Raw genomic sequence first — 14,044 nt, forward strand, 5'->3', positions numbered from 1 at the left:
TACAATTAGGCTGGCTCGTGTAAATTTAATAACAGACACAAAACTGTTTTACTAGACAAAATGTTTAAACCAATGGTTGATAAGTAATTGCTTCTACTACATTGTGCACAGCACAAATCATAACAATCTACTTTCCATACATACAATCATGAGAGACAATCCACAATACAGCCAGGCACAGGCCAGCATTACTGTGCTAAGTGATAAGCACTAAAATTGGTGATGATAGAAAGAGAGTTATTGGGTAGGAAATCACGGAATACTGCAATACTGGATTATTTACTGATGCATTGCATACCTTGAATACAGCCATAATCAGATAACTCATATGACTTGACTATTTCAAATCTAATTTTACTTCTGGCAAATTTTACTTCTGGTACTTGGTAGTAATTTAAACATTATAGATTCACAATTCAAGCCATACATTTACATATCTACTGTATCACATCCTCATTCCAACATGAACTTAACAGTGTGTAGGAAATTTCAAACATATCAGTATTAACACAACAGGAAGTTTAAGTCACCTAATACTACTGCACCAGATCATTAACAAAGAGCTTCAAATAAGCGACAAAATCACAACCCATTAAAACACTCACCTGTCAGGATGGCCTGATCAATCCTCAATGTTGTTGACATAATCTTGAATAGTCTCATGTCAGCTGGAATCTTATCTCCAACTAAAAAAGCATAAAACACACATTTTACCTTGAGCTTGCATAAGGCCATACACACCCTTCATTCAGATGGTTTCACAGCACACAATTTTAAAAAATTGGCCTCAGTAACGAGGAATTCACAGATTTGTCATCAGTTTAAGACAACAATCAGTTACCATGGTAATAGTCACATCATTGGCCAAACTGTAAGTTACCAAATCTTATCAAGTTAATTGTCTAGTGGTATACAATGAAGGAGCCATGACCGACCAGCTGAATGAAAATCAATCATTTTTGTAGATTCTGTTTTGCTATAAAATGTGTTGAAACAAACCAGGTACAAATACACGTGCCATATAAAAATTTTACGTACATTTAAATTGCTTCAGTACGTGGTAAAACTACAGTAAGCTCAAACCAATAAAATATATAAACCACCAGATTTGCCTGTCCACGGAGAGTAAGAAAATCATTGTTTTATGTTTGTACAGGAAAAGGCATGGGGGTTATGTGTACTTATACATGAAGCAGTAGAAATGGAGTTTTACTGTCATCATTCATTTTTTGAAATGGCTATCTTGTGCACATGGAGGAATTCAGGAAAAGCACTATACGTTGATGGATTTGCCAGCTCGTGGTTTCATCTTCATAGCTTACGAGTTATGATCCTTTTTAAACACCTGTAATTTATTTGCCGTATTGCTGCTGTACAAATTGAACTCTTTGCTGTTTTAAACATCTAGTGCTATAATCTAAATGATACTCAATTGCTTTGGAACTTAATTTTTCACACAAACACCAATAGATACATGCAGTCAAGGCAAAAAGTAAATGCAAATTTAGATGGTACTAGTACATACGTAACAATTGTTGAAAGTGAATTAAGTCAAATCACATTATATGAAATGTCTTTACAAACATGCTATCACTGCATGTATCTGTATATTTTCAAACATCATTATGAAACACTTGAAATCCTTTCAGTGTACGTGACCAGGTTGATATGTACTTGCTGTATACAATATATGTACAAGGGGTTTCCTAATAAGTCACATACAAATCCAGTCTTGTGTTATCACACAGAAGGTTGCTACTTCTACACTTGCAGTGACACAATCTAAGTTCTTTTGGGGGTACCAAATTACAAAAGAAAACCTTATACTTATCCTCCCTATATAGGATGATACTGATACACAGATCATACATGTAGTTTGGGCATGAAAATACACAACAGCACTCTGTGAAGGCTACTTCTATAGCTTTTCCAGAAATTTGACATATGGTTCATGTAGACTTAAAAAGATATTTTGTCAGGTTGAATATGAATAATGGCACAGTTGTGTTTAAAGTATCAGGATATGAAATTCTGCTTTATTAAAGTCAAATGATTTTTGAAACTGCCATTTTGAAACTAGTTTAAAACCATCAACCAGTCACATTTTACTTACCCAATGCAGGCGATCATCTGCACTATAGTAGTCACCTACAGCATGTCTAACTGAACAGCCAGCTGCCAGGTAACACAGTAAAAATGTTTTCCTGCTGATTGTCCTACCATGCTCTATGGCTACTACAAGTATCAGGTGCTAATTCATGTTTCAGACGTCAACTAGCGCCAGCTATTCTATTTTTTTTCTCTAGCACTGTTGGTATCCCATAACGCACAGGCATCCAATAAATCTTGCACTACATAGCGCTACAAATCGGCACTATAATCGGCACTATAATCGGCACTAATGGGGTTCAAAACAACACCAAGCCACACAGGACATGACACATTCTACTTGCTTACCTGATACCTCTACAATGTCACCAGGAACCAGTAACTTTGCTTTAATACTCATGACACCAGAATGACCCTCTCGTATTACTTTAGCCATTTCTGGTTCATACTCCTTTAAAGCTTCAATGGCTGATTCAGCGTTACGTTCCTGTTATAAAAATAAATAAAAAACGGTATACATAGTAGTAGCATGTGAATCCCAAGACAAGTAAGGTTAGTAGAAAAGATCTCTACATCAAATATCCAGGCAACAAACAAGGAAAAGTGCCCCCCATACACTTCCTACTGCCCAAGGTGTTGTTAAACATTCTATGATAGTAATCAATGTCACTTCAAATATGGACAATACAAGAACATTAATGAGTATATATATATATATATATATATACCTGCCATACTCCAACAAAAGCATTTGCTATTAATATCAACATTATCACGAAAGGTTCAACAAATGCTGTTATCTGAGATTCTGAATCCTCAAACCAAGCTAAGATCTGTGAGTGCTCAATAAATGATCAATACTACCAACTGACAGAAACTCACAAATGATATGACAGCTGCCATCAAGAGTATTTTTACTAGCAAGTCATCAAATTGCTCTAGAATAAGTTTCCAAAGAGGTTTGCCTACGTTGAAAGAACGTTTAACAGCTGGTACTTTCTTTTTGATCCTTACTTACCTTCTTCAACGGGTAGCTCTGTAAAATAGAAACTTATAATTACAAATGAATTTGTATATCTCTCCAGTACTCACCATTCAACCCGTAAGTTTTCCTCGCTGTAGTTATCTGAGATTCATTCAGGCCAGCATTTTCTTTCACTTCAAAGTAGTCGAATATTTCGTCCACTGCCCTCGTGTGTGACAGCTCCATGACGGCGGGGATAACGGGGACTAACTTGAGAGCACCAGTTACGTCTAGCACGACTTCGGCACAATCGTTAAGCGTGTTATTCACAGTTTTAGAGCCAATCTTGCGTGTTTTATTGCTACCGGATTCACCCGCGTGCTTCAGTAACCAGAGATCACGTGAAATGTCCTGTTGCGCCCTTTCCTACCAATCGTCCTATAAAGCCTTAAAATCCCCTACTAGTGTTGGAAGAAAAACTAGAGTTTTGAGAAATGATAGCAATTTAAGTACACCCTCTCTTGGAAGGAACTGCTGTCGACAGTGAGTGGCGTGTCATTTTTTGAGTGGACCATTAGTGGCGCATGCGTTTAAATAATGCCATATCAAGGCGTAGTCTCGCGTGGCCAGACCGCTATTTCAGCGCAGGGGCTTATCGAATAGAGATTATAAGCGCCCTTTTCAGTGCGGGCGCTTATAATCTCTAATCGATAAGCCCCTGCGCTGAAATAGCGGTCGGACCACGCGAGACTAATCAAGGCGGCGAGAGTTAGGTAACGACCTAAAATTTCGTAGATCACCTCTGAAATTATTTCTGAAAGACGAAATATTGCCTGAAATTTGACTTGTGCAGCTTGAAAGATGAAATTTGACGATCGAAATGACCTGAAATGTGGGCAGTCATATCATCTTTGAAATTTCGTCGACGATTTTGGTTCGTTGCCTACCCCTCGCAGGGCGGTGATACTTCAATATTCTCTGTGCAACCACGGTAGACACCTCGAAGTGTCTATGTCCACCCAGCCACCGGCATACTGGTGGATGTATAAAGAGCCGCCTATCAGCTATTGACACCTATGTGGTATGCCCCGAGCATTCGACTTTAGGGCACGCGTCTAGTAGTGCCCCGAGCATTCGACTTTAGGGGACGCGTCTAGTAGTTGCCCCAGGGGATGCGAAAACTGAGTAGTGTTAACGTTAGGGTCGGGTTCAGCTTTGGTTCATACAGTACACCTTTGTGGTTTGCTACTAGTTGCATTTATAAGGTAGAAAACAAAGGAAGGCGGTGGCTCAGTGGTATATAGGCCCCGTGACTCGAGGGTGTGAGGGTCAGGGATCCACTTTAACCCCAAAATTTTTTTTTCGTTTTACAGTACCTTTTTTGTCTAAGTTTTTTTTTTTTTTTTTGGTTCACCGGTGGCAATAGCAATGGCCTTTTTTTGTAGACCACGGTCAAAGCGAAGATCAATGAATTTTACACGCTTTGGTCGAGAGGTATATATTTTCTCACAGGTACAATGTCTTTAAAGGTCACTCCAAATAAATTCTCTGGTTAATAAATTCTCAAATAAATTCTCTTGATAAGGCCGCTCCAAAATTAAAATAAATTCCGCTCTGTTTCCAGGCATATCAAGTTCCATGCAGGCGAGTAGGTGGGTGGTCCATTTCCATTATTTATTTTTTTTTACCTGGGCTTGATGGACTGCCCTTGCCTACCACCTCCAGCACAAAGAATGGCACGTGCTGGACAACTGAAAGAAAAAATAAGTAGAGTATAACACAGATTATTCCATTATAACTGACTCAATAAAATAGACAGCATTTCAAGCCATTATTTGCCTGGCACAACCACAAAAAGCTGTATAAAAGCATACTAAATGTAACAATAACACAAACATGAATTTGTGCTAACTTGGTAGCTCACTGACGCATGAGCTGACATTAGTACTATTGCAAGGTCCCTTTTACTGAGCCTGTAGCTACAGTAAGCAGAATATAATGGAAGAAAATGGAATAATGGAATATTTACTGCTAACAGTAATCAGATGTGGGTGGTGGATGGGAAACAGAGGATTTATTTGGAGTGGCCTAAACTTAACTACTAGACTATCTACTGAATTTTTGTGGATCGCAAAATTACGTGGTTGAAACATATAGCTAATTCGTATAAAAAATAAGACATCTGTGAGCACAGCAAAAATGCTTCCTCGTTATGAGTGACAGCAAGCTTAACAATAGCTCTCAATAATATGGAAAATCACCCATATGGGCGTGCATGAAATAATTAGAATTTTCATGTTTAGTGGGTTGTTAATAAGAGCAGGGCACAGTTTTAAAAATATTTCTTGTAATTTAAGGTATTGAGAATGGCTTACAACCATTAACAAGTAGATTTGCACTATAAAGTTTGTGATTTGATCATTAAATATTTTGAATGTAGCTACCCATATTGGTAATTTTTCCAAAACTTGGTCACATAATTAAAGTAGTGATTGCTGAATAGCTATAATCAATGTAATTCTCACTTGTAATTCTCACTTGTACTTAGTAGGGTATAGCTAATTAAGTAATTACTGGCCACTGGTACAGGATACCAGTGGACCTTCAAGTGCTGAAGCAGCACTGTAAAGTTTTTAAATAAACAAAAAATAAATGAATTAGCTAAGCCTCAGAAATATATAGTTCGTTTGGTTGCAATTGGTTACTTTGACATGTACACTTGAGTGCTTTAAAACTGATTCTGAAAAAGGGTACATTTTTTCTCTGGAGCTCCCATACATTTTAAAGGAAAAAATGGCACAACTGAATTATTCCAAACTTGAAATTGTAGTTGCTTCTAGCTGCTTAAGCATTGTGTTCAAACATCTCATGATCCCAAAGAAAAGTTCAACCCCAGTATCAATAAAAAGCATTCTATTGCACAAATTAATGTCAATAGATTGCAGTTCCCAGAGCCCTCTTTCAGTTACCCAGCACTAGGCATCATGCAGCCTATTATGCTGGCATAATTTTGAGCATAATAGGTGCCTGAAAGCATCAAGCATAATGCTAGCATAATAGGCAGAATAATTGCCATACTGTATGCAAAAATGCATGCCACAGAAAAAGGTTGACTTACAATAATACAAGAGTCGATGCCACTGATATGACATTAAGTAGTTGTTTAACATGATTGTTATTATAGTTCACAATGCAGCCAAATTCTTAATGCACAATGAGTACTTTTTACATTTAACCAGTTGTTCATAAGCCAAAGTTTATCATTATCCATTAGAAAGTAACAAAACATGGGGACCGTGGCAAAAATTTTGAGCATAATTATGAGCATAATAAGCAAAATATTTTAGCACTGCAGCATAGCATAATAGGCAAACTTATTTAATTAAAAGCATAATAGGCTGGTGCCTACCCAGCACTTTGTGTGGCTTCCTAGCTATCAGATATATGTTACATTAATGACTCATTGTGAATGTGACAAACTTCACACAGTGATACTAAGCAATTATGTACATATATAAACACAATAGTATCGATACGTATTTACTGAGGAGTTTCCTGGGGCTGAGGAAACCCCTTATGAAATTTTTAACTTGTAGGAAAATAATTATTAGACTATAGTTTAGGCCACTTCCTCAATTTTGATGAGGACGGGCAGTCATTACTATTGTAGGAAGCACACAAAATCACAGCAACAATAGGTTATCTGTCACTACAAGGATTATCAAAAGCCTTCTCAAAACACTTTACTACCTTTCTGAAGTAGGAGGAAACATTTTCCATATCTGAAAATGATAACTGGCTTGTCTAAACATCACAATGCTGGCACACATGATTAATTATAGCAGTGAAGAATTTAGAGGCCGGCGGCAGGGTGGAAGGTGATGCAGGTGGGTGGGTGATGAGAAATGGCCTTAACAGCACAAACACAGAAGGAACACGTCAGTATATGTAATAAGGAAACTTACATTGATTCCTCAATAGTGAACAAGTATCACTGAAAGATAATTAACATGAGCAGTCAGACGTATTGTAATAGAACTACTCTAATATAACTGGTGTTCATAACTTAACACTGGTATCTTAAAATGGCGTCATAGACTTAGTAACTGAGTGGAATTTACAAAATATAATTGTGATTTTTTTTTCATTTTAATTGGAATTTATATATGACTATTGTCAATGCCTGACCAGCCATAAACCATATAGGACTTAAAAGGGACCAAGCATTATTGAAAATAGTTTACAGCATCCATAAAATCATAAAGTTTGAAGCATCTACATAATTTGTCAGCAGCTGCCCCTAGACCTCTGCAAATCTGGAAACCACCTTGGAAGAATCTGGATATGCCTTGTCAGCCAAGAGTGACTAAAATTTAGCCTATTAATTTGAACATTATGTACTACTAGCAAACAGAAATATTTAGTGTTTGATATATTGTCATGCAAACAAGTTACAAATGTGTGTATAAATATGTCATATTATCTGTACCTTGTAAGTTGCTACAAGAAATAACTTTCCACTGAAATCATCAAACTTTTAATGAACTCACTTTGTCTCGTCCCATTTATATTATGTGTTACCTATGTGGGGTCCCTCCTTGTTTCAATGCCACGTGACTCTAAATTGTGCTGTTTAATTGGTTACAAAATAGGTAAAATCAGTTACAAAATTGGTTAAAGCGGTTACAAAAATCATGTTGTTTATCCTATCGTCTACACAAATATGACCATACTATATCTTTTACATTGGTTGAAGTTTCCTTATCAACTTTAACTCTGTTTGTATATTGTTTGTTAGACACCTCAAATATCATAGCATAATGGTCATTTTGTATTAGTAATAATTTTGAAGTGTTAACTGAAATGGGATATACTAGATGCTCAGCATTAGTTAGCTAGATATATCGTTAATCAGTTAACCGATTCAGATTCAAACAAGCTCACAAAACTGACTGGTTGGATATAGCGGTACTTCTTGATAATTCCCATTGGGGAGATCAAAATCACCCACAACAATAGTGGGGAAACGGGTATTAGTTAGGTTAGATAGATGCTCACAACAGCTGTTGAAATAGCTACACTAATAATGGTGAGATTGGTATGGTTATAATCTCCACAGTGACACCTTCAATGTCAGGTAGGGTATTAAGCAGCTTACTTTTAAAGTCATTCCTAACAGCCAGCAAAATACCACCTTCACAAGAACTTCTATCCCGTTAATAAATGGTATAACCCTTGGGTAAAATTTCATTGTCCCAAATAGTCATATGAGAACCAGGTCTTTGTAATTGCAGTAGATGATCCATAAAAACATACCCTTGGAGTGGCTTAAGCTCATTGTGAATTAATGTATAAAATTTTACAATTAGAGTTACAATGTAGTCATGCGGTGGTCCTTGCAGTGGACCCCTTTGCTCTCTTATCATCTTAATTGTCTAACATCCATATCAACAGAGAATATTTAAGCTTCATTAGGAGTACTAACATATATATTGTACAACATTATTAAAAACTTCTGCATGTATATACCTTGTTAGAAAAAAGCAATCTAGATATTCATATTTTAATTAATATGCCTTCAGTTAGTGCCAGCCTGAATTAGCTTCCAACACTCCTTTGCATTGGGTAATTGATTTTAAGGAAATTCTCCTCTATAGGCTAGCAGATTTACAACATCAGTGTGTTTACTAGGTAGTGTGGAATCTCCATTTGTACCAACCTAAGGTAGGTGCCCTGATAATATCTTTTACTAAAAGTGCAGTGCATGGTTTCATCCAAATCTTTTAAAAATAAGTTGTAGGTTAGCAGAGCTTTTGAGCAATCCATACATAATAACATTGTATTTTCCTGCCTTGGTTTGTGTCTACAATTATGTTTAGTTTTGTTGTCCTTTTTTTTTCTTATGTCACTCCAACAAAGAGGAACAGCATTGTGCTGACTGTTGTGGGTATTGATAAAAAAATAAATCAACCAATCAATAGGTGCGTGCTGCCATAGCATTTTTAGATGCCGCTACCATTGCACATCAGTGCAGCATATATACAGCACTCCAGTGTATTTATAGAACAATGGTGGAACAAGAGCAAGGCATGCACATGCCCCCTCCCCCACCCCCTCCTCATAAAATATAATGCAAAGATCAAGATGATCTACTTTATTTATTTTTGTTTTGTTTTAATTGTATAGTGTCATGCAATGTAGATTGTATGCATGTATCATGTGGTGTACCATTGCATGTGTGTCTCTCTACCATAGAAAAATAACCGGTAGCTTAAATCATCAATTAATCAATAGAGCAATCAGTAAAATACTCTATAATAAAACAATCACCATATGCATGTAAGTACAATATGTAACACTTTTTTCCAGCTGAGTATGAAATAGTTTGCATCTGAGCTGATTCTGCAGCACCAACCCATGGGCATGCACCAGTGTTTATTCTAGGATTTCTTGTTTGGGGGGAATCAGGAATTTGGGGGGTGACCAGCTGAAAGCCTACATATAGTTGTTCAAGTTTACAATTACGTAAAAGGTTGAAATAGTAAACTGGTTAGTCATTTAAGACTGTGTCATGAGTGTTAATTTTGATTTTAGTGTGATTGGGTGCAGTGCTACTGTTGGTAGAGCTTGATGCATGAGTGTAGTAGTGATGACATAATGATGTAATATTTTTAGGACAGCCATGTACACTTCATGTACGTAATTATTCTATATTAGTAGTGCACTACATTATTTTGTTGAATCTGTTGAATAAAAAAATTGTGTGGGATCATGTATTGACCATTATTGTATGATATCACCAAGCACTAGCAAATTAAAAGATCTGCATGGGTGGATGTCTTCCAAGAAATTTAATTAGGCTATATTTGAAATAAATATTAGGGTATTTTTGTGGTTATGGAAATTTTAAAAAATCAGATTAAATTGGTGGGCATATTTTCTGGCTGCTCATGCCAGGGGACACGCATTTTGACAGTTAAGCATGCTATTTACAAAAAAAAACAAAAAACAAGAAACTTGGACTCTCAGGTATTGAATAGCCATCATGTCTGTAGGAACTTTTGTTGGTTATATATGTACCCTAGGAGACTTTTAAAAATTAAATGAACTGATACTAAATCTGAGAGCATTTTAAGGTTGCATTCACAATTTTTAATCTGGGAAAATGTTACATATTAAAACACTCTGAGATTGAATCTGAGTGCATTTTGATAAATTTTGGGTGTCATTTAAAAGACAAACTCAACCTAAAGTGTCACTCACAATTTTAGGGAGATTTTAGGGGGGGAAAGTTCCCCCCCCCCTAACAGCCCTAGAATAAACACTGGCATGCACACTTAGCTATGATAGCCTGCTAGGATTTTTTCTTGCAAATTAAATTCACTTGGTCCTTTATCTGTATGCCATTCTATTTACTTTACTGGAACTCATGACTGTCACTGATCTCTAAAATTAATGCAGCCTTTGGACTACTTAGATATGGTTTAGATACTTCTCTACATAAAAATGTAGTCCTGAAACATATAAAATACCTTTATAGCTTCTGGGGGGGGGCTATTCTCCCCAAAGTCCAATCAGGGACAGATCCAGGGGGTTTCTGCGGTTACCAGAAACTGGTCAAATATATTCAGGCAAATTTTACATTTAGCATATATATAATTCAGATCAGAATACTTCCATAAAGCAGTCAACTACCCTAATAGAACAGTTACATTAATTTTGTTATTTATTTTACCCATCATGATATCTCAAAGTATAATTAAGACCAGAAAATTTTCCTGTGGACATGTATGCCCCCAGAATGTCTGTTGTACACCTCAAACTTCACATAGCTCCTTTTCTTAATTCTTTATAAAAAAATTGCATTATACCAGCAGAAGCAAGCACAAGTATCCCAATTCCTAACACATTTTTAAAATGTCAACTTTATATTATACAGATTTTTTGGTATTACCAGATTCTGTGGTACTATAATGCTAGATGTTTGATTAATAGTGATTATGTAATCTTTCTAATCGTTATTAGTTTCTATCTCAACAACACATAATTATGAAGGGGAAGTATGCTCCCAGACCCCTTAAATGTGTATATATGCAACAGCTGTCACCAATTTATTCGTGAAGCCGCCCCCTGCCTTATATAGCAAAACCAGTTAACCTGGTCACGTCATCCCTTGCCAAACCATGGACTACTACTGAGTGTCTCTCTCTCTTTACATGAAGCACATGCAAATCAACAGTTACCCTACCCAGTTAGTAGCTAGTCTATCTTTTTGCATAATTATTAATTAATTAGTTGATTCATTATTATTATTATTACTGGGCAGGCAGTAATTACTGATTATGCCCATGAAGGGAAGAGACACTACGTACGTATTATTAGTTTCAAATGATTAGCTAACTAGTCAATTATTTCAATTATTATAGGAATCACATCCATTTTCATTGATAGTTCTTGGGAAATAGCTAGTTAGCTATTTTGATATGCATGCTCAGGTGTTTATGCTTTTGGATAAACAAAATAAAATGGACAGAAGTGGTGGTGAGTGTTTCTGGTTATCTTCAAGAAATGTTGCGGTATAAGTTGACACAGTTGCACCTACTGCCATATCAAAGATGGGGTCTATGGTCACACGCTATCCAGAAAAAATGGCTGCATCTCCCATGAAGTGCTACACATGCGATACTTCATTATCCAGGAATCTAGCTGTTGTCCCAGTGTAAATAATATGTCAAAAGAGGCCAAACTCAGCCTGCATGTTGTTATTACTGTACAAAAACTCAAGATTGAGTATACATTGTAAAAAAAAAGAAAGAAAGGTTCAATTTTGCTTTTTGAATACCGGTGCATGTGTTAGCTGGTAAGCTGTTCCAAAGTCTATAATGGCACTTGGATAAATGAATGCTTACAATGAGTTTATTTGCACCTGCCTAAATTGTATTGGTGACCCTTTGTAACACTGGTAGCTAGCTGTACGTATCTATCATTCTTCCTCAGATCCTGAGCTAGGTGTGCATCTCCACTGAGGGACAATTTTTAAATAGATTATTCAATAATGGCTGCTAAGAAACAGTTTTCTACTTATCCATCAGCTAGATCTCTGTATGTGAAAGCTAACAAACAGTTGCTGAATAATACCAACTTCATGCAAATACTTTCTTTTCAGTCTAAGGTTTACATATTCTGCTCAGTGAACTTGAGACCTCCTGTAGAACGTGGAACAATTGTTGTCACCAGGTCAATTGTTGACCAGCTGCAATGTCATTTGAATATTCAGTGCAATACAAAATGTACGCCCCACTATACTGCTCATGCATGCATGTCCTCCAGTTTCATTATCTCAGCAAAGATATAGTTACCAGGTACTTCCATCTTTAGTCACTATATTGTAGCAGGGGCTAAAAAGGGGGCTAGTTGTGGCCAAAAAGCTAGTTGTAAGTGACTTTTGGCTAGTTGTAAATGCATGGTGATTGGGCTAGTTGCAAAAGTCAGGCTAAAAAGCAAGCTGCACCACAGAGAAACATAACCTCAAAGTTACGTATAATATTATTATGCGCAAGTGTGTGTAGCTTAAATCTCTTACAGGGATTTGGCTAAAAGTACCTCAAGATCCTATCTTGAGATAGCTATTTTTCAAAAAAATTTCTCCACTCCACTCTTTGATTATAGGTTGCCTTACAATTATATAGTCATAGTTACTTTTATTACAGTCACAATTTCCCTAAAATCTAGCTAATAAAACAATAGTTTATTTTAAAAAACTACTTTCAAACCCTGTAACTATCAGGCTGCCTCTATACATAGTTCTTTTTATCCTTTCAATTCACCATTTCCTTAAAACATCCAGATTTCAGTGATCTCTCTCAAATTGTTTCCAGATTCAATCTCCTCACAGTTGAATTTCAAAAATTTCCTAGGGCCCCAGCCCCCTTTTGGCCATCCACTGACACTTCACAAGTTCTCTCTTCACTACTTTAGCTATTTAGACAATCACAACAATAATTATAGAGTACAATACATAATATCAAGAGTTAATAATATTTATATTAACTCTTGATAATATTATATACATCAAACATGAATGCAAAATTTTGTTTACATTTGTAACCATCCCCCCTCCGTTCTCAAGTCTGGCTATAGTTGTAAAGTTTTTTTAGCCACTGCTTTGTGGAAGCTTTGTCAGTTTATCATTTCTTTTTATCTATGCCAACTTGCGAGTCAGTGAGTCATCTCAGTGACGGATACATGGGGGTTGCAATGGTTTGAGTTGAAACCCCTCTGAAAAAAGTGCATGCTCCTCTAATTTAATTACAATTAATGTGAATGATAAAATCCAGGCCTGCCAACCTAGGAAACAGAAAAACCTTGAGACTTGGTCTTGACATCCAGAATGGACTACTGTATCTGCATTATTATAGGCAGACACAGCAAGTTGCATGCCCATATAATGGGCAGATAGGCCACCTTTACCATACCGTAACACATATACACATGCCCATCTTCATATGGGCATCAATATAGCATTTAAAACATATTTTGCATCACTAATCTATGCATGGAATATCTAGACCTGCAGTAAATGTGTGCACGAGTCTTAGTTCACCAGCTAGCTAAATGTACTTACTTGGAAGTCACTGTGTTGAAAGTGAAACAGTTACTCTTTTATTCAGTGCTGTGAAGTTGTAACACGTGACTGGACTATGGAACATTCTTGATATAAGCCATTAGGTGCTTATAATATCACGTGATGACTTAGCGGAGATGTGTCAATTTCATCCTAGAGGCTGAAAGCAAATAAAATACTCCAGACACATAGCACATACCCCCCCCGTACATACTTATTATTATTATTTTATTTATTTATTTATTATTGCTTTATGGTGTAAACACACCAAAGGTCTGTTGGTAACATGTACCAACAGCCGCGAAAGTACATTACATTACATTACTTATTTACCTACTTACTTACTT

General features: G+C 36.4%; 1 protein-coding gene across 2 annotated transcripts in view; it reads right to left on the minus strand.

The window, feature by feature from the left end:
• The window catches only part of LOC136243681 (calcium-transporting ATPase sarcoplasmic/endoplasmic reticulum type-like), a 27,476-nt gene extending 23,861 nt beyond the window's left edge, over positions 1 to 3,615 (minus strand). Inside the window, exons 1-6 of one of the 2 annotated variants that reach the window (XM_066035224.1) lie at positions 3,202 to 3,615; positions 3,128 to 3,145; positions 2,992 to 3,074; positions 2,838 to 2,942; positions 2,458 to 2,596; positions 606 to 686 (exon numbers count right to left, since the gene is read on the minus strand). In XM_066035224.1, the coding sequence (XP_065891296.1) occupies positions 606 to 686; positions 2,458 to 2,596; positions 2,838 to 2,942; positions 2,992 to 3,074; positions 3,128 to 3,145; positions 3,202 to 3,319 (544 nt within the window). In that variant the 5' untranslated portion in view covers positions 3,320 to 3,615. Of the gene's footprint in view, positions 1 to 605; positions 687 to 741; positions 870 to 2,457; positions 2,597 to 2,837; positions 2,943 to 2,991; positions 3,075 to 3,127; positions 3,146 to 3,201 lie in introns of those variants that run through there. The other variant, XM_066035225.1, reaches the window with a different exon arrangement.
• Between the last annotated feature and the right edge of the window lie 10,429 nt (positions 3,616 to 14,044).

Source organism: Dysidea avara, chromosome 13 (genome assembly GCF_963678975.1).
Source record: "Dysidea avara chromosome 13, odDysAvar1.4, whole genome shotgun sequence".
NCBI lineage: Eukaryota > Metazoa > Porifera > Demospongiae > Dictyoceratida > Dysideidae > Dysidea > Dysidea avara.